This window comes from Myotis daubentonii, chromosome 8 (genome assembly GCF_963259705.1).
Source record: "Myotis daubentonii chromosome 8, mMyoDau2.1, whole genome shotgun sequence".
NCBI lineage: Eukaryota > Metazoa > Chordata > Mammalia > Chiroptera > Vespertilionidae > Myotis > Myotis daubentonii.
Window position 1 is genome coordinate 22,703,256 of NC_081847.1, and position 22,339 is coordinate 22,725,594.

A 22,339-nucleotide genomic window follows, 5' to 3' on the forward strand; every position below is an offset into this window, starting at 1 on the left:
AGAGTTACAAGTGAGGAAGCCAGGTAACTAAAGAACACACTACGCGAATCCCAGGGCCCAGGGACTCACTCTTGGACCCTGTCAGGAAAGGATTAGCCTTGCTTCTCAGTGCTGCCTTTTGTTCCTACATCTTAAAATAGTTTACTATTCTGAGTTTCACTATGATGTATCTAGGTCATTTTTTGCTTGATGTGTTTATATTGCTTAGAATTAATTGTGTACTAAAGATGAGTATCTTTCATCAGTTTTGAAAATGTCTCAGCATTTTCTCTTAAAATACTACCTTTTCTTCATCTTCTCTACTTTCTCCTTCTGGAAATCCTATTTTATATGTGTGGTACCTTCTCATTCTCCATAACTCATATTTCCCATACCTTTGAATTTATGTAACATAGTGGGTAATTTCTTCAGTTCTGTCTTTCAGTTCATTAACTTTTTTCTTTACCTCATTATAGTCTGCTGTTAACTTGGTCATTGACTGTAATTTCAGTTATGTTTTTTACTTCAGGAAGTTTTTTTCCCCCAAGTCTGTCTCATACTTTTCATAATCTTATTTTTTAATTTCCTCTTTTGTTTTTTTAATGTGCTGATTTTATATTCTGTATCTGAATAATTCCAGAATCTATAGTCTTTATAGGTCTGACTTCTATTATTTTATTTCTGCTTACTCTGGTTCATATTGAATTTTGATTGTGATCTCATTGTTCTTGGATCTTTACCTATGGGAATTCTTTAAGGCCTGGGTCAAAAGTGCCTCTTTTAGAGAGTATTTGCCAGGTGCCTAAGGGCATTTCCAATCCAAAACCAATTGAAACCAAATTTTTGGATTGGGGTCTTTTGGCCCACACAGATAGTGAGAATCCCAGCCACAAACCCATGGATTTGTGGGCTTGTAGTTATAAATTCTCTGGGGGAAAATGTATTTTTACTTTCATTGTTCTGCCCATAGCCGAAGCCCAAGCAGGCATGTATTCCCTCTCAGTTGTCAGAGGAGGAGCAGCACCCATTTGAAGGCACCCGTTAGGATCCTGGCTTCATGGTAGTGGTCTCTGATGGGACATTCTACCATGATGTGGCTTTCAACATTGTCTGCCGTCTCCTGGGCTAGCAGCCTATTAAAACCCAAGATCTATTCTCCTCTATAGCAGATTAGTATGTGTCCCCAGAGAAAACTTCCTGCTCTGAGCTAGTTTCACAATTCTATCTAAGCTTTCTTTTTGTGGCTGGACTCTTAAAAATTCCCCTTTTTTTCTTAACTTCTTAGCCATTCATTTAAAAATTTTCATGTATTTTCTACTTGTCTGTAAACATTATATGTGAAAAATAACAGAACAAGTAGTTCTCCAGTCCTCTTTGCCATAAATTAAATAGAATGGCTTCACCAGACCTGGCCAGATTTTTCTTCTGTTAGCATTAGGACAGCTTGATTGCCGGGGTCCAACCCCAGCAGGTCCAGGGGTCCCCAAAGGTGTGGACGGAGTCGGCGAAGAAGGAAGGACACGGAAACAGCGTTCAGTTGATCAGCAGCCTAGCCAGGATCTCTAGCCAGGATCTCCAGCCAAGTTCTGGTCTGGATCTCCAGAGAGGTTCTGCTTCCATGTTCTCTTTCTAGGTTCTCCAGCCAGGTTCAGTCACCAGGTTCTAGTCAGGCTCTCTTGCCAACCTCTGCAGTCAGGTTCAGTCCAGGATCTATTGCCATGTTCTCTCCAGCGAAGCTCCTCCATCTCCAGGTTCCACGTAGGTTCTGTCTTCTGAATTCTCTTCTAAGCTCTGTCTCCTGAGTTCTGTGTTCTAAATTCTGTGTGTTTCTGTCTTGTTACAACTGTATTTATACCAGTTGATTCAATCCTATCAATCTCTATTACAAAGGTTAGGGCGTTTCTTATCTCCATTCCAGGGAGAAAAGATTATGTAGTTTAAGCGTGATTGTTCGTAGTTAAAGGGATTAATTACCCGCCTGGCACTTAGTTGAGGGGTTTATTCCCTCCCTAACTTCAGGGGAAAATCCCTACCTGGGGATTCAACCTTTCTCGGAGAGGTGACCTTGGTTAAAACACAGCGCCAAGAAGGTGAGCAAACATATTAAGAACCGTATGCCATATATGCCAGGTCCCTTGAAACAGCAAGGATGGACCGGCTCCCGGCACTTGATATTATGTACATTGTGATAACAAACTACTTGAAAGGCAAAGAAAACATAAAAATAAAGTTACAGATAAATATAAGAAACAATGATTCCCTAATGGGGCCCAAATGTCTTATACTTAAAGTCAGATTTTTAAGAATATTTGATTCTAAGAATCAGGGACAACTTGGTTCAGAATAAACTGAATTACAGTTAAGTTCTCACCCAATGTCTTTGATAGGTTTTGTGACTTTAAGTGAAACAGTGTATAGTGAAGGTAAATTTTTTCATAGGCTAATTGATACAAACAAGAGTTAAGTCCTGTATGGCATCTCACGAACCTTATAATAAAATGATGTTGAGTGAAATATTATTTGAGGACCTTCTATGTACTTGCAAATGGAAGGCATCATTTTAAGGGAGAATAAGGATATTTAGAAGAAGTTCGAGTATGATAAGGTCAAATTAAAGACAAATGTAGAACAGTTCCTATATATTGAAATAGCTTTTAGACAATTAACAACATAAAGCATTTACATTTTTTCATTCAGCATGTAGTATCTTCTCTGGATACTTCATTGAATGCTATATATGAGAACCATTTCCCAAACTAGCGTCCCAATATCCTCTTAACCTTATTATTTGTATTATAGCTGTCTGTGTTGTTTCCATGTAGTAGATATATAACAGTATTACCTGCATACAAAGGACATATGTTGGTTCTTCCTGATTAGTAATTTTTGCTGTTTACTATTGTTCCCAAAGCTAGTTGTTACTTTACTTTTTAATTTCATGCATTGTTGCTCCCTGTCCATGAAGTTGGGAACAAATTTGATGAATTTATTATCTCATTTTTACTTTCATTCAACAGACATTTATTATACCAGGCCCTCCACTAGCCACTAGTTACTTGGGGGGGGGGGGGGGGGGGCGCAGTTGGAGCTCTGGCCTCTACCCTCATGGAGCTTGCAACCTAGTAAGGGAGATAGCCATTAATAATAATAATTCTTAAAAATCACACAAATAAATATAAAGTTCCAACTGTGAAAAATGGTACAGAGAAGAATATAGTTTAGCTTATTCAGTATGCTTTAATGATAACCCTGCATGCGTAATCGCTTGATTACCATGGAGAGTAAAAACACACCACTGATAAAAATCCTCATTACTCATATGGACCTATTATCCCTGTGACCTTTGTTAATTATATAAGTAAACTAGAGGCCTGGTGCATGAAAATTCATGCACTGGAAGCGGGGGTCCCTCAGCCCAGCTTGCCCCCTCTCACAGTCCGGGAGCCCTCAGGGGAAGGCAACGCCCCATCACACCTCTGCTGCTGCCACTGCCAGCAGCGCAAGCCTCGGCCGGCCCTGGTTACCTGAGCCTTGGGCGGCCCTGGGCAGCTGGGCAGCTGCCATCCGAGACTTGCCTGCACCTCGGGCCAGCCCTGGGGGGCTGAGGGGACCAGGGGATTCTGGAGGCAAGCGCGTGGGGCGGGCCTGGCCTTGCCGTGCACCTGCCACCCGGGCGGGGCTGAGGGGACCGGGCACTGCCCTCTTCTTGGCTGTGGGTGCTGCCATCTATGCAACAGTATGAGGGTCAATTAGCATATTCCCTCTATTAGATAGGATATGCTTTTCCATCTTCCTGACCATTGGGGATAACTGGACATTTTGAAGGGGTGCCTTTGATGCCAGTGTTCCTTAGGGCATGATTGGTAGTTTTCTCTTATACCCAGAGTGAATTCCATCCAAGTTGGGAGTTTGGGTAGTAGCGGTTAGTTACATTTCAAAAGCTACTTTTGGAATTGAGTGTTAATATAGATAGTTGGATTTAAACATGCCACCGTAAATAAAGTTCGAGCTGTAAGTGTTCATAAATATTCTCTGGATCCTAAGTCTTCATAAAATATAAAGTGCCAGTTTCAGCCTGTATCAGAAATCTTAAAGCATGCATTTTGTTTTTTATAAACAAAACCCATTGTGCTACTTGGAAGTTATTCATGTCCTGCCCCTTGAAGACCTTTTGAATATTTCAAATGAGTAGCATCAAGAGAAATGTATAGTCTTGTTTTTGTTTATTTTCAAAGGTTATTTTAAAGTATTTTTCTATGTATGCAAATTACCAAAATAATTATAAATGGATTGCACTTAAATTATTATTGTCATAATTGAGTCATCCATGTTCATGGTTGGCTTTGAAAGAGTTTTTACTCCTTATTTGTAGGATTATTGATGCTGTTTTTAGCTAATCTGGCAGTCCTTGAGTATACATTAAAAATGTTTTTAAACAAAACTATGCAAAACTTAAAACAGAGTTGTTTTTCATTCACATAGTGGCTGCTCTCAAATGAGGCTAAAACTGAAGAATGTTCTTGTGCGTATGCCAAGAGGCTTCTGGGATGGGCATATTTTTGAGAATTTAGAACATAAACAACTGTGATCTGTGGCAAGAGATTTAAATGACCTCATAATGACGATGAGAACAAAGCATTTTTAAGTTATCGTTGTGCTGTGTTAATCCATGGCAATGTATTTGTCATTTTACTATTTTGGTGTGTTATATGAAAGCCCAGCAAAAAATAATACAGACAGTATTTAACTGAAGATGCTATTTATTGTTGTAAATAAACAAATGCCAGAAAAATATAAAATATTTCCTGGGAATAAATATTTCATGAATTATTCTAGAGCTATAGGACCTTTAAAAAAAACCACATGAATTGCTTTGGGATAAAGGCCATTTGTTTAGATGTTAAAGTTTTGATTCATTTTCTGTTGGAGAGAACATGTTCCAAACATCAAAGATCAAACAGTTGGCTTGAATAAGAATCCTTCCTTCAAGACAGATCAGTTAAGTGCTTAAGTACTTAGTCTGTGTCTGGCACTGTCCTAAATATTATGGAATACAAACGAAGGTGACTTAAGTTGCCTTTGGTCTAGTTGGAAGAAAAAGCATACTCAGATGAAACTTCTAAAGTGGAAAAGACATTATATAATCAAATACCAAAAGAACCCCATATCATTTATAATACAAATAATGAAATAGCCTTTGTTTTCAGAAATGTCTTCTAATAATTGTCCAGAACAGTGGTTCTCAACGAGGGGTGATTTTGCCCCCCAAGGGGACATGTGGTAATATCTGGAGACAATTTGTATTTTCACAACTGGGGCTACTGGCTTCTAACGGATAGGCTAGAGATATTGCTAAAAAAAGTCCTAAAATGCACAGGATTATCCTTCACAACAAAGAATGTGTCTGGTCCTAAATGATAGTGCTGAAATGAATAACCCTGATGTAAAACCTACAAATGTCTGTGTTGGTCAGTTTTGAAGTTGTTGAACATGAACTCCCATCTTCCTTAGACCTCTACAGCCCCTATAAATGTTCTTTACCTGAGGCCCTTGGATCCTTGCATACAGATGAACATTGGGTATCTGTAAACTCCCTGAACATAATATGCAAGTTTTTCTAGTACATTGTTTCAGGGAGGGATTCCACAGCTTTTATAAATTCGCAAGTTATGTCCCAAGAAAAGCCAGAACAGCTCCATGCTTATTATCGCCCCTGAAGATCTTCCAGTAGAATAAGATGGGGAGGTTTGATGATTCTGATGCTATGTAGGCCTATGTGTGTTTGTGTTTTAGTTTTAACAACAACAACAAAAAAAGCTTACAAAGTTTTTAAAAATTAAAAGCTTTAAAAATAGAAAAAAGCTTATAGAATAAGGATATTAAGAAGGAAAATATTTTTGTGTAGCTGTATAATGTGTTTATGTTTTAAGCTAAATGTTATAATAAAAAGAGTCAAAGTTTAAAAAAAAAAAAAATGAATGCCCTGGCCTGCTGGCTCAGTGGGTTGGAGCATCATCTCGCACACCAGAAGTTTGCAGGTTCGATTCTAGGTTGTAGAGTCAATCCTGGTCAGGGCACGGATGGGAGGCAACAGATTGATTTTTCTCTCTCACATCCATGTTTCCCTCCCTTCCTTCCTCTCTCTTTCTCTCTAAAATCAATGAAAACATATCCTTGGGTGAGGATTAAAAAAATATTTTTAAGTTTATAAAGTAAAAATGTTACAGTAAGCTAACATTAATTTATTATTGAAGCAAAAGATTTTTTAATAAATTTAATATACCCTAAATGCACAGTATTTATAAGTCTACAGTTGTATATAGCAGTAATTTTCAACCTTTTTCATCTCATGGCACACATAAACTAATTAATAAATTTCGGCAGCACACCAAAAATATATTTTTTTTGTCAATCTGACAAAAAATAGATATAATTTTGATTCATTCATACTGGACAACTATTGTTGTGTTGGTTGTTACCACTTTTTTATTTGACAATCTAAGGGAAAAGAGGTCAGTGCCCCTGACTGAATAGTCAGGTATGCATGTTTTAAAAATTCCTGTGGCACACCAGTGTGCCATAGCAAACCAGTTGAAAAATTGCTGGTGTATAGTATTGTCCAAACCCTTCACATTCACTTACTACTCACTCACTGACTCACCAGAGCAACTTCCCAGTCCTGTATGTCCCATTTTTAATTTTTTATACCATATTTTTGTTGTACCTTTTCTATGCTTAGATATGTTGAAATACACAAATACTTATTGTGTTACAGTTGCCTACAGTATTCAGTTCAATAACATGCTATACAGGTTTGTAGTCTAGAAGCAATAAGCTATACAGTAAGCCTAGGTGTGAGCAGGCTGTACCATCCAGGTTTGTGTAAGGGCATTCTACGATGTTCACACAGTAAAACCGCCCAACATGAATTCTCAGAAAGTATATTGACATTATTCGATGCATGATTATAATCAGAGAATACATTTTGTTGAAAAATATATCTAAACATAATACTTAATATTTTGGAGTAAATAAAATCTTTCTTAACTTGTTTGGAAATTATACAGTAGTAGACTACCTTAAAGATTATTATTTAAACACATGTAATAATATAATACTATACATTTAGAATGTGAAACTCGCTTGTGTCCTGACCCTTTGGAATAATATATGTTATTTCATTTTTGTTATTTGAAATCAACTTATTTTGTCAGGAATTGCTGCTTTCTCTCAAATGGAGATCCCAGTTTATATTTCCTAGGTGCTGTGTGTCTCTTGATTCGGTCAGAGATTTGGACCTAGGTGCTGTGTATCTCTTGATTCGGTCAGAGATCTGGACATGGTTTTATACATTTCACATTTCTCCTAAAATCTGCTCAGTAAAGAGAATTGTTTTTTTCTTATAAGCAGCGTTTTGAAACTGAGAGTTATGTTTCTGATTTGGCATCCAAAGAATCAGAGATCCTACCATCAGTATGTCATGAAAACAAATCTACATAACCTTGAGTATACATACAATTTAATACTTTTCTAAGTCATAGAAATTCGGAGATTAAATCTGAGTTTAAAAGCCATGAAAGGGACCATAGAGATCATCTATTGTACTTGTTTTATGCTGCCCTTCGGGGCTCAAGATTCAAAGCACTACTTTTAGTTGTATATATTTGAATTTCTACCAAATATGTTCTTTGAGAGGGAAAAATGGTGTATTTGGAAGGGACAGTTGCATGCTTCTGATCTAGACCAACCTCATTTTGCAGGTGACGAACCTGAGGCCCAAAGCTTTAGATTTTACTCATGGACTTTACATTTCTTCATTCTAAGTCAAACCAGCATTTCAGATGTATCTGGTTATGGTATTTCGGATAACCAGGAATTCAGATTTCATCTGTTTAGCTTCCTAGCTGCATGTTCTTAGGCAAGTTACTGAACTCTCAGTCTCAGGAAAAATGAGAATTATTATATCTTTAAGATTGTTTTCATTATCTTAGAATTTAAAATGTATCTGGGAAGATTATCTGGATGGACCATGTCAGCATTTTGAATCATTCTATTATTGTTTTTTAAAGGGATTTTGTATCATATAAATATGAAACCCCTTCTTCCCCAAGCCCAACCATGACCTCCAAAGAAATACTACAAAGTAAAACAAACATCTTTATTATTAAAGGGGACCACACAGTAGTCATATTTTCTGTACTTTGGCACTAATGAGGGTCTCCATGGGCTGATATTATCAGCCTTGGGACTTTTTTTTTTTTTTACATTCTCAGACACTCCAGCTATTACATAAGCCACCTAGAAACATTCAGGAGCTGCAGAATACAAGAAACAAAGACTTTTAGAGTCTAATGAAATATAAGAGCAAATAACAACATTGAAAGAGTTAAACCATACGAAGTGGAATGTGAACTTAGTGGTCCTTTTGATCTTAAAGATGTGGCCTGACAGAGTGCTTAAGGAGTGATTATGAGAATGCTTTCTTCCTGGGGTATTGCAACAGGGGTTGCCTTACCAATCAGCTTTTGTTAATCACCTGTTCCAGAATTACTAGAATCTCAAAGCAGTTAATATAGAGAAATGAAATTTGAGGCTAAATAAAGGATTTTTCTTCAGTGGCTTGATCATATATTAAGTTGATGGGTTTGTTTATTTATTTTGGTTTGGTTAGGTTTATTGTTGTTTGCTATTAGGAAATAGCTTTGATATAAGTCGATCCTACATTATTTTGTGATCTTGTAGTATTGCAAAATTCACTTTTGCATTTTACATTATTACTCTGTTAAATATATATAAATTACCTTTTTGGTAAATTACATTTTAAATATAACTATTTTTATGTTTTTCCTTAGGTCTTAAAGAAAGTGCAGAAGAGATGGTCAAAAACAAATTGGAAGGAAAGGATAAACTGACTCCTTGGGAACAATTTTTAGAGAAGAAGAAAGAGAAAAAAAGACTGAAAAAGAAACAGAAGGTATCAAAGATAATTATGGCCAAATATTTATTGAACAACAGTTATGTATGAAACAGTACCAGGTGCTCAGCACCTATTATCACACAGTGTAACTACTCACTGGAGTAGGCCTTGTTACCATTGCAGTTTTAAGAAAGACAAAAAGGAAAATCTAATAGTTTAAGTGTTTTCTATGAGGCTACATAATGTTATACAATGTCTGGTAAAAACCCAGAGCCACTTTAATCCACAGCCGCTATATTCTAAAATTTTGCATTTAGTTGATGTCTGGATATGAAACAGCTTGATTCTCTTTTGTTTTTTGAGGAAAAGAGGTACATACAGACTTCTTTACTTGAGGATATATGCATATAAAAGTTGTCATTAAGTCATTGCAGAGTTAGCTTCTTTAATGATAGCAGAGACCACTTAAGGGTTTTGCCACTGAAAATACTCTTGTCACCAAGTGCAGCATTCTATCAGTAAAGTCATTTTCTTAAGATGGTATCACTAAGTACAGAATTTTACAATTTGAGGAATCTTAAATGATTAGTTCTAGTCTGTCCCTGATGTTTTATAGTTGTAGAAAATTAAGTGATTTGTCTGAGCTCTCACTCCAGTGTCTCTCTACTGCACTGTGTTCTCTCTCTCTCTTGTACTTTTGTAAAGCTGTGACTTTCAGGGCTTATAAAGATAGAGGGCTACAGAACTAAATGATACAATGGAGTACAATGATTTTTTTACTCCTAAAGTCAGTATTCCTGTAAGTGGCTAGGGAAAGGGGTAAGACCCCTACCCCATTATTGGTATGCTACCTCTCTTCTTCCCTAGAACTTCCTTTAAAACTAAGTAGGCAGAATAATTTCACAGGTCATTAAGCCATCAGTTTATTGGAAGACTTACAAGTGGATCTCTGTAGGGTCGGTAAAGTAGTTCCTTTGTTCTGAGACCTTTAGCAGCTATTTGATTTTATTTATATAAAATAAATTATATCTTTGATTTTCATTTGCTAGGTGCCTTCCCTTCATTAGACAAAAACTGGGCACATTTTACCAATAACATTAAAAATACACCCAGTTTGTTCCAGACTCTGTGTTCTGTACTGGACTTGGTGATATCAGCAGATCCCTTCCAACTCCACGGGTTCTCCATATGTACAAGGATTTCAAGAAAATTTTTCAAGTTATAGTTTTCCCCTTTTCAGCTCTGTGACTTTAATTTTGATACTGAGAAATGTTTATTGAAGAAATGAATACATGTTTATGTGCCATAGTTGATAATAAGTATAGTTTAAATCTAAAGAACAGTTATACATGAGTAGATTTGAAGTTAGATATAAATGTTCCATAATCTTTGTTAGAAACATATTTTTGCTGAATCTATTATAATATTTTAGTGAAAAAAATTTAGACGCCCTGTTCTTAAAAGGGTATTAATATCATAATGAATATTTTGGGGCTTGCTGGGTCTTCTTCAGCGTGCAGGATGATGCTTAGCAATGTGCATTCCAAATGCTTCTGTTAAAATGACTCATGTTTTAAATTCCTGGGAATAAACTCAAGTCTGATCTTGGTTCCCACATGTTCTGTTTATTTTATAGACTTGAATTTTTAATTAAACATGCTAATTTAGTAGATAGTCTATTCACATTTTATTAGCAAAAATTTAACTAACAAGATTTGCTTAAAAATAGTACAAGAGTATTTAGGGGTAGATTGTGGATAAAAAAAAGATATTTGCTGAAATTTGGGTGATAAAAACGAACAGGTGGATATCCCAACTGCTTTTACATATATTTGAGTTTTCAAAATAACTTATTTTTAATTAACCAACAAATAAAGTGTTTTAAATAATAATTTAAAAGATAACCCATAATGTACTACTCATACTATTTATAACACACTGCTATTTCTCAATTTTCTGAGAGAGAAGGCCACCTCTCTTCACTGACTAGCCATCTAAAAGTATTTTCCTCCTTTGAATGTCTATATCATTTTATTTTTGTCTCTTCTTGCATTTCCTGTCTTGAATTATTACCACTGATATGTATGTCTATTTGTGTCTAATTTCTCTTAATAGATTGTAAAATTTTTAGAGACAAAAACCATGTATCTGTTAACTTTCATTTCTCCCCATTGCCTTACATAGTTTCCTGCATTTATTAAGTGTTCCACAAATATTGGTTGAACAGAAGAATAACTTAGATGGGAGTTATTTTATAAACTGAACAATTTATTAACTGGTTCAATTAAATTATTTTAATTTAAATGTGATTTGAAAGAAATCATATTATTTTCCTTCATATATATACACGCATATATATATATGATGGTCCTTGTAATAAACTATATGTGTTTTACATTCAACCTTAAGGCTCTTGCTGAAGAGTCCAGTGAAGATGAACTTCCCTCTGATGTTGATATGAATGACCCATACTTTGCTGAAGAAGTTAAAAAAATTGGTAAGCCAGCACACATTTGTAGTTTTCAATTGGAATCTAAAGAAAAAAGGTAACATTGGTTGAAACAGTATAAGCCACTCATTGTTTTAAAATTCCTAGTATTTGTATACCTCCCCTACGGCCTTATAAGTAGGTCTGTCTTAGGGTATAACCACTGACCAAATTAAGAAGGGTCGGCCTGCTCCCTGTACATGCAAAGAGTAATGTCATTGCAAGAGGTTTTGGGTAACATGATTAATTTAACAGTATACTGGAAAATCCTTTCTGGGAAATATCCTTATAGACAGGTTGACTATAAAAGATTGAAAGAAAATGGAATAGTCATCTACTTGTATGCTTTCACTGCTTTTTTATAACGCATCCACTCTAGGTCTCTTTGCAAAGGCTATGGAGAATTGAAAATATGAAATAAATTTGTTTAGTGGATATGTTTATAAATTTAAAATTTTTACATGGTGTTATATGAAAGTTTTTCTGCTCAAATATCCAAAAACATCCATGTTTCATATTCTCTTTGCATTTATCCTGCTTCCTTATAACTGAAAAGCAACTTCCTCCCCTTTTTCTTTGAATTCCCTAAACTATCTGGAATTTGATTTCCTATATCCACAGAGTCTTATTTCCATTGCATTTGCACCACTCATTCTTTTCTGAATGCTTTTATTCTTACCTTTTTGGTATGTATAAATGTGTGTGGTAAGGTTCAGGCCAGATTTGGACAAGTCAGTGCAGAGACCACTATAAGCATTTTCCATTACCTCTCATGCATTTTGCTTTGCCCTGATCTGAATACCACACACATGAACCCAAAAGGCTTGCTCCTGGAATAACTCCAAGCTGGCATTGTAAAGAGAAGGATTTTATGAAGTTTTCCTGCTTCTTGTCCCTCGTGACTAGTGGGCCAGAATAGTTCTCAACAGGAAAGTCAAAATTGCTCAAAATTATTTCCTGGTTGTTACAGCCTTTTAGCACTGACATTTTATTGATGAAAAGGAGATCAAGATGAATAAAGTCTATTATAGGATGTGAGATTCTTAGGAATTGGAAAGGGAAATGGAAACTTAGCATGTTCTGCTTTTTATCATACCTGAGCGGTCATTTCTAGATGATGATGGATTTTAGTCTTATCCTCTGATTTCAGGAAACCAAGTTTATTATATGGAGAAATGCAAAGCATTATAGTTTCCTTGTTCTCATTCCAAAGTGCTTCATTTGGCATGTGAAATCTGGTCTGATTGCAGAACTCAGGACAGGATTCAAAGAGTAAGTTAAATGGTTTGATGGCTTGGGGTAGCTTATTTCTTGGAATCAGCACATTTCAATTGTGAATAAGCTTTTTCTAAAGTTACTGTCAGAAGTTCCAAGGGAAAGTATAGATAAAATTTGCTTGCTTTCAATATACTTCTGATTTCAGAATACTGCATAGGAGTAATTATATATGGGCTTTTTTTTTTTTTAAGCAAAAATAATAATAGAAAGGCTGAGAACTTTTTAATATAAAACTTAGCACTAAAAAATGGTATCTTGCCATGTTTGTTTACTCATTCTATCAGTAAACACTTTTGAGTGCCTACCAGATGCTGGGCACTCTGCTAGGCTAGACATACAACAGTAGTAATATAGGCAAGGTTACCTCCCTTGAGTATAGTTTTAGGGAAAATGTGCTAACCTGGTAAACAAATAAGAATATTTGAGAATATGGTCAGTGTTTTAAAGGAAATAAATACAGTAATATAGAGGATAAAATGGGGAGAAATAAGGAGAGTAGCTTACTTTACACAGGGTAGGCAAAAAAAGGCTTCTCTAAGGTGGTGACAATAGAGCTGACATCTGTAGAATAAGAGAGAATCAGGTATAAAGAGCTGGGGGAAGAGCATTGCCAATGAGAGAAAAGTGGGTAGAAAGGCTATGAGATGAGAAAGAACTTGTGGTGGAGAAATTGAGACTGCAATACAGCTGGAGCATGGACAGCGCGGGAATTTGGCCAGGCTGGGATGCAGGACTGACCCTGCAGGGCCTTGTCCTGGAAACAAATTTGGATGCTGTTCTTCTGACAGTGGGAGGTCACTGAAGGGTCTTTAAGCAAGTATGTGACATGGCCTGGTGTATATTTTAACATTACTCTGGTTCCTGTGCAGAGAACAGATTAAAGAAAGGCATCGGTAAAAGCTGGGAGATCAGTATTTTGCAGAGGTCTTGATGAGATAATGGCATATCAGTAATGGAACTGGAAGGAAAAAACTGAGTGGGATTTGATATATGTTTGGCAGGTAGGCTTGCTAATTTAGTTAGATAAGGACGAAATTTAGCATAACTCCTAGATTTTTGGTTTGAGTCTCTGGAAGAATGCTCTTCCACTTACTGAGGAAGGAATGTAGGAGCAAAAGGTTTGGGTGGCAGCAAGGTCAGTAGGTTCATTTTGGATATAATTGCTTTGAGATCTCAATTAGACATCCAAATGTAAATATTAGTGTAGGAGATATGCTGAGTAGTCAAAGTATAAATATAGATTACAGATCAGTAAAATAATATTTCCAACTATGGGACTGGAGGTAGAAAGCATTGATTAGAGAGGAGAATGCAGGATTGGACTGTCACTGTTATACTAGCGAAGGTACTACATGGAAGGTAGCGGGAAAGTCTAAGAAACTGCGGAGGAGCAGCATTAATGTTTGGAAGGATATGTATATATATATATATATATTTCAAATCCCATGGTTGAAGACAGATATATTTTAAACCAGATGGACTTGGGTACATTTATGATACCTTTGCCCTAGGCAAGCCCATAGAACTGAACTTACACTCTTCAAATTAGGGAGGAACTGAGTTCATTGATTGATGCCAGACATGGTGTTTGGCTTGGGTTAGGAGCCAGTTTGAATGCCAGAAATCTTTTCTAATTTTTCCTTCTCTTTTCTCCCCTTACACTATAAACTTGCTATAATTTTTTTATTTTTTGTAAACTTCAAACTTGATATCAAATGAGTTTCAAAAATGTAATGTACTTGTAGCATGAAGTAAAAGTTACTGTTTTCTAATTGCATAAGCTCCTTATTAAGATTGTTTTTTATGAAGTAGGAGTGAAATAAAGTACATCACATGTAAATATACCCCATTAAAAGGTAGCCTTTGTCTTGACAACTTTAGATATTTGATAAACCACCTTGAAAATCTAATAATATGGTACACATATTTTATTCATTCAGCCGGTATGTGGAATGCTTATTGTGTACTGCTCATATGTTGTTTTACAGTTTGCAAATGCTTTTATATTTATTCTGTCCTCTAATCCAAATATCAGCCCACTTTATAGATGAGTAAACTGAAGCTCAAGAAACATAGTTGAATTGTGTAGGACCAGTGGTAGATGGTAGAACTTGAACCCTAATGGGTTTCCCTTTACATTTTGTAATTCTACAAGTACATTGTGTAGATCAAAGCCAGAGCCAGGACATGAGGAATATGTATAAGAGCCGGATATGAGGAATTCCTGGATTTCCAAGCAAAGCCAGAATGCCCAGGTCCAGAGAAAGATTAACAGACTGCATCTGATTATGGGCAAGTGATTTTGAATGCAGGAATGTGCTGCAAAAAGTGAATTAGTAGTGGGTTTACCACTCCTGTCTGGTCAGTACTGAGACCATGTCTGCCCTCCACTGAATTCTCTTAACTACTGTCTCACAAGAAGTGCTTAACTAAACCTTCTGGAGGAAGGTTTTTATGGGAACAGTTCTATGACATTACAAGTAATGAAAAATGGAATTTCTTTTATTGATAGTCATTTTACAGATCGATTTATTGCAGCACATTTTTTTCCATAGATGTACTCTGTTAACATTTTTTGCTTAAAGGGATAGCAGCCTCAGTAAGGATTTTTTTTAGATTTATTTTTTTAACTATAAAACTCTAATACCTGATTTCCAGTCTCTGTTAGTATTCATCCTAGTAGAGTCAATCCATATGTACTTTTTGCAGCAGTCCTAAGAGGTGTGTGTGGTTTCTAACTTGCCAAATAATTCACTGAAAAATAAAGATAACTGCAGAATAGGACTTTCATTTCCATCGTACTCTTCATTTAACTTAGGTCTGAAAACTTTCCAAAGGGAAAAGATAAATTAAGATGTGCCCTCTTAATATGGTCTTGTTAACAGTGCAGAAAGGATCTCTACACATTATTTATCTTTTGGCTAAACAGTTCAGTCTAGCACACAGTAAATTCTTTGTGAGCGAAGACATTTTCATCACGCTAAAATTGGATATCATTTTTAACCCTGACCATCTTGGAGCTTCTTTTTTTCCTCCCTTGCTGCAGTCTTCCTTTCAAGTTTATTTTTATGACTTTTCACCAGGTTGTTATAAAATCCGGAACAGTTCATTGTGGGCTCTTTGAAATTATTTCCCACAGCTGTATGTGAAGATCTTTATCTCTGTTATGGATTAATCAGATACAGCCTGATTTTTTTTCCCCTCCCACAGAATGATCTTCTATATTTGTCACTTGTCCATTCACTTCAAAAGGAGCTCTTGCCTTGAAAGCATAGGAACTTAAGGTGTGGGAGTCAGACCCAAAGAAAGTGAAACCTTGATGATATATATATATATATGTATGATACACACACACACACACACACATTTAAAACAGAGAAAAAAGTATATTCTTAAAGTGGATACATCATTTCCTGAAAAACATTTGAAATAGGAGCAAAAAAGATTTTCATCCTAGGGAAAGGGGCTGCATACAATAGTATTTCTTCTTAGAAGTGTAGACAGATGCCTTGGTAGTGTGCGGGGTGAACCAGCAGCACTTTCATGCTGGCATGCTCTCGGCTGGGCACGACTACATAAGTACAGCAGGGACCTAATGCACACAAAGCAGTTCTTAAAGCCTCTCTACTTTAGGCTTTGAACTTTACTTTCTTACTTCACATCAAAATGCATTTTAAATGGAAAGGCTGTTACAGGGAGAATATTTGATAGCAGAGGAGGGTAGTGTGGTTAACAGGAGAGAGCCTGAGCCACATTACTTGGATGTGAATTACAGTTCTTTCACTTACCAAACTTGAGAATAATTATTTAACCTCTCTCTGCTTCAGTTTTCTCATCTGCAGAATGGGGGTCATAATAAATAATAGAATCTATCTCATGTTATGAGAATTAAATTAGTTAATATATGTAAAGACTAGAGGCCCGGTGCACAAATTTGTGCATCAGTGGGGTCCCTCGGCCTGGCCTGCGGGATTGGGACAAACCTGGCTCTCCGACATCCCTCAGGGGTCCCAGATTGCAAGAGGGTACGGGCCAGGCCGAGGGACCCCACCCATGCACGATTGGGGCCGGGGAGGGATGCGGGAGGTTGGCCAGCTGGGGAGGGACCAGGAGGGCTCCAGGGCATGTCTGGCTCCTCTCAGTCCCAATTGGCCGGACCCCAACAGCAAGCTAACCTAGTAGTTAGAGGTCTGCCCCCTGGTGGTCAGTGCACGTCATAGTGACTGGTTGACTGTCTGCCCCTGGTGGTAAGTGCATGTCATAGTGACTGGTCGACTGTCTGCCCCCTGGTGGTCAGTGCACATCATAGTGAGCTGTTGAGCGGCCTTAGCATATCATTAGCATATTATGCTTTAATTGGTTGAATGGACGACCAGACACTTAGCATATTAGGCTAGTATCCTAGAACAGTACTACTCCTTGACATAGTAAAGTGCTATGTAAACATTAACCATAAACTTCAGAGACCATTGTTTCTTTGCATTGGAAAGACAGAACACAGCTTATTCAAAAAGACAGGGTCCAGCAGTTCAGAGAAGACCAGCATTGTGTGTTAATGCTCTAGAGTAGCACAACAATGGCTTTGTAGATTCTGAACCCTCTTTCTTTTCAGACTAGTCTTTCACACATTAGCAGCCTGAAACCAACTCCCTTTGAATTCCTTTCACTCCAATAGCCACAAAATAGGAAGAAAAAAAAGGCATCAATCAGCCTGATCACCAAGGAGCCTAGTCAGATTATCGTAACAGTAGCAGCAAGCCCTTTATAGTGCCACATGGCAGGCATTAACTAAGATCTTCGCATGTACTAATTTACTTAGTCCTCACAACACCCTATGAGGTAGGTGCTATTATCCCCATTTTACAGGTAAGGACACAGGTACAAACTGCCACAGCTAAACCCCACTGGTAGAGCCAGAATTTAAAGCCAAGTCACCGCTCCAGAGTCCAGTGCCCTTACCTGCTGCACATTCTCCCTCCCATTAGGATGAGGACATCTCAGCCAACACCCTGTGGTCTCTAGAAGTCCTGGAGCCCCTGAAAATACAAGCAGTTTTCCAGTCAGGACCAGCTCTTACCATAAGTGATTTTGCCTCATAATAGAGTAGGAAGTTAACCAAAGGTCAAATTTGTCTTGAGACAAGGAGAAAGCTTTTTGTTAAACTATTACTTACAGGTAGTTACTGTCAAATTGTTATTATAAAGATGAAGTTTTCATTTTGCAGATGAGTTTAAGTAGCTATACTACCCTGTATTTTCTCATTAGGTTTTTTTCTTAATGTTTAACTCATTAACCTATATGCATTTTATTTGCCTGTACATTAGGGGGTAATACAATAACTTGATATTTTTTTTAAGTAATGTCTGATGCTACATCTTACATCCTAGCTATATTATTGTTTTTCTGTATTATACAGTACAATATTTTTTGTAGTACATTTTAATAAACTGTATCACTTGTATATCAAATCTATCTTGTTAATCTTTGTAAAGATTTCCTTGAATGGAATTTTATCTAGAATTTCGTTAAATGTATGTATCTTATCATGAGTGGATATGGAATTTCATCAAATGCTTATTCTATATGTATTGAAATGATCTTATGGTTTTTCTCTCTCAGTTAATAATATAATTATATATCACTTTCAAGAGAAATTGCTTTTTTATAATATTCAGTTAACTCATCCAGAAGTATTATATTTATTCCATTCTCAGTAATCTCTTAGTAATATTTTTTTACGGACCCCTGTTGGGTCCTTAGCACTGCCGTGGAGGTGGGAGAGGCTCCCACCACCGCCACTGTGCTCGCCAGCCGTAGCCCAGCTTCTGGCTGAGTGGGAGCACACTGACCACCAGGGGGCAGCTCTTGCATAGAGTGTCTGCCCTCTGGTGGTCAGCGCACATCATAGCAACCGATTATTCCACCATTCGGTGGATTTGCATATTAGCCTTTTATTATATAGGATTATTCCTAGATATCTTACATTTTTGTTCCTACTGTAAACATATTGTTGCCGATAGTCTTGTAATTTTTAACCCTCCAATTTTGTTTGGTATAAAAGAAAAGAAGAAATCAGTGAAATCTGCAACAGATGGCCCATCTCCAGAGGAGGAGGCAGAAATAGAGAAACAAAAGGTAAGCGATCATCGGTACTCACACTAACATTCATAGCTAATTTAAATGAAGTTCATCTAAATCCCATAATACAAGGAGACGTATATAATACTCTTTCTAATACTTTAAGCAATAAAACAATTTAATAAAAAATAAATCCCATAATACAGACTTTGCTTTCTATGGTTTATCAAATCCTAATTTCTCTCATTATTATAAAAATCATAAGTTTAATGTACAAAAGTAAAGTCTTTTCTTTGAAGTGCAGTGAACCTTTTCTTCAGTGACTCCAAAGGCCCATGGCTCAGAGTAATAGGTATTTTTGCTGAGGCAGGAATTGGAGTCAGCAACATCCCTATGACTGATATTCACATCTGTATTTGGGAGTGAGCCTGGCTTGTCACTTAAACTCTGCGTTTTAATGGATCTTTTCTGTTCGCCATTTATTGCATATACAGTAATACTCATAGAGTTAAGGAGCACAAAGATGAGCTCTCTTGTGGAAAATGGCTCTAAAAAGAAAACCAACTGTAGGTGCCAGTGATGAAAGTAAAAGGAAATTAAAGCAGTCTGAAGTGGTAATATTGGAAGATTCACAAAAGTCTGACAGTATACTCTTTATTTTCTCTAGTATACATCATTATTTACTTGGTTCTTGAGAATTCACATTTAATCTTATCACATGTCGGTAGAAAATACCTATTTAGTGGAAAAGATATAGTTCAGAAACAAATATTAAGATAGATCACTTCATAGAAACATATCAATATTGAAACATAAATGCAAACAAGGCAAAAGGAAAATAAATTTCTTGTTGTTAATATACATGTTTAAAGAGTAGCTTGTACCACAATATACTACGTTTGCTGTATTTAGTATCACTGCATTAAAAGACCAGAGTGAGAATGATAAATTTTTATTTGGGTGACTTGGGGACTCATTCCTACAGCCTACTAACCAGTTACACTAACGCGGAATGTGGTGTAAATACAGACTTTCACCCTTCTCCTACTGTCAGTGATGTTGCTTCTGAAGCGTTTATCTAAAGCTTACAGCAGTACAAAGATCTCTGGGTTTCTTTGTGAGTTTCCGTAATCCACAATCAGTTTACAGATAACAGATGTTATCCTGGATCATTGGTGACTGAGTTCTCCTTTTCTGGAGGGCATTTCATACTCCATATTCCTGTTTGGGGAAGAAAAACATTGTTGGACATTTGAACTTTTTTTTCCTCTTTATAGGCTGAAATGGCTTTGCTCATGATGGATGAGGAGGAAGAGAACAAGAAACACTTCAATTACAACAAGATTGTGGAGCACCAGAATCTAAGCAAAAAGAAGAAAAAACAGCTTATAAAAAAGAAGGAGTTATTAGAGGATGACTTTGAGGTAACCAGGGACAGATGCCATTAGCCTCTTAAAGCTGGTGTTGACTCTAGTCTAGAGTCAGGTCTGGAGATAAAAATTAAACATAGTGAAAGTCAGCCTTGAGATGTCTTAGGAAGGACTATGGAGCCACAATTACCATCTCTTAGTCCTACACAGCCAGTTGAGCACCGGGTGAAACCATGGTGGTTTGGTAGGAAGATAGAAGATAAATTTGGGGCTTGTATCTGACCAGATCTTGGTTTCAGGGGTGCCTCCTTTTCCATAGTAGTCTCCCAAATCTTTTCACCTATGAATCACCCTCAGTAGCTACTCATTTTGGCACTAAGGTTAAAAATGTTTTAATGTACTTCCAATACAGTGACTTTGCATAAAACTTCAGCAGGAGATACCATCTCTGGCTGACTTATCTCAGCCAGAAACAGATTTCACACTGTAAGCTTGGGGTACCACGCCTCAGGAACCACTTCAACAATCCTTCATCTGCGTGGCCAGTATACTACAGGCACATATGTATAGACCACTACAGTTCCCTTCCAAGGAGATTGTTGCACGATTGGAAAAGTGTGTCCTGCACATTGTGATCTAAGAGTAGGCTTTAAAAGTCCATTGACGATCCTGTGGGAAAGCAACTTTCTAATGAAGCTATGCAAATTACTCACATTTATATTTTTATACAGTTAGCCACTCACTGAACTTTTTTTCCAGTTACAGTTGACATTCAACATTATATTAGTTTCAGTGTACACCATAGTGGTTAAGCATTTATATAACTTATGAAGTGATCCCCTCATCCTCCAATAACAACTCATTGACTTAAAATTTGGCCCCATTTCTGGGCCTTTTGGTTTAATAATTTATTTTTATTTTCCTTTTTACAGGTAAATGTTAAGGATGCACGGTTTCAGGCAATGTATACTTCCCACTTGTTCAATTTGGACCCTTCGGATCCTAACTTCAAGAAAACAAAGGCTATGGAGAAAATTCTTGAGGAGAAAGCCCGTCAAAGAGAACAAAAAGAACAAGAACTAACTCAGGCAATAAAGAAAAAAGAGAGTGAAATTCAAAAGGAATCACAAAAGAGGTCCATTGATCCTGCCTTGTCGATGTTGATTAAATCGGTAAAAAACAAAACAGAGCAGTTTCAAGCAAGAAAAAAACAAAAAGTCAAATAGCTGCATGTTGTTTCTTTTTAGATTAGAAATGTGATCTCCCTAAAGTTTACAAAAGTGGTAGAAAGAATATTTATTGGGAACAAAGCTACCTTTCAAGAATATGAATAAAGTCTTACTCTGACTATTGAAAAATGTCTCTTGCATATAATGGTTAGACCTAATTGTGTATGATTGACATATTTGTGCTCTGTTTTTCCACAGATTAATCGTAGATAATTCAGTTAATCTAAATTATAGTATTTATAAAATACTAAATTTTATATTTTATCAAATTCAGTTCATACTAGAAGATTATTCTAAAGTAGCTTCTTTTAAAGACTTTACAATTCTATGTGAAAAAATAGAACACAGTGCCGAATTTATTTTTCTAGCCCTAATGGATGGAAGCCAATAACTTTCTTTGTTGTTTGGACATGCTTATTATAGTTGGATTATGAAATTAATTTGTAAATAAAAAGTACTAAGTATTTTTATTATTTTATATATCAGTGATTTATTTTATTTTAAGCATCTCAAATAAACTACTCTCTGGAAAATATCTGAAAAACTTTCTTCTTTAAGGGGACAACTCCATGAAGAGGCAGTTCCAGGTTTTCATTGCTCTGAAATTTTCGTGAGCTCTACAATGATTTTTTTTTTTTTTAAGTAACATAATTCTTTCATCTACCCTTCAGATTTTTGGAATGCTTCGAGAGTGGATTTGCTGCTATAGAGTTTAAGGAATCTTAATTTTTTTTTAAATTAAAACACACCTTCAAGGCCTGGATCTCATCTAGTCTAGGTTTTATAAACTATTCACTGTCCACTTAGAAGAATTAGGTGTGCTATATAAATAAATGAAAATAGAAACCAAGATGGTCACATGGAACGAATGATAAATATAGTAGCTTCTGAAAGACATAGGAGTTCAGCCAGCTTTGTGGTTAATAGTTAATTTGACATTTTTTTGGTATAAAAATTCAAGTCTACCAATGTAGTATTGTTTTTCTTTTCTGTTTTTTGC

General features: G+C 36.4%; 1 protein-coding gene across 4 annotated transcripts in view; it reads left to right on the top strand.

The window, feature by feature from the left end:
* The window catches only part of ESF1 (ESF1 nucleolar pre-rRNA processing protein homolog), a 66,447-nt gene extending 44,630 nt beyond the window's left edge, over window positions 1–21,817 (top strand). For all 4 annotated transcript variants that reach the window (XM_059705509.1, XM_059705510.1, XM_059705511.1 and 1 more), the window contains exons 10-14: window positions 8,832–8,953; window positions 11,306–11,393; window positions 18,724–18,797; window positions 20,018–20,164; window positions 21,043–21,817. In XM_059705509.1, coding sequence (XP_059561492.1) covers window positions 8,832–8,953; window positions 11,306–11,393; window positions 18,724–18,797; window positions 20,018–20,164; window positions 21,043–21,336 — 725 coding nt within the window. In that variant the 3' untranslated portion in view covers window positions 21,337–21,817. The remainder of the gene's footprint in view (window positions 1–8,831; window positions 8,954–11,305; window positions 11,394–18,723; window positions 18,798–20,017; window positions 20,165–21,042) is intronic.
* Window positions 21,818–22,339: the final 522 nt, after the last annotated feature.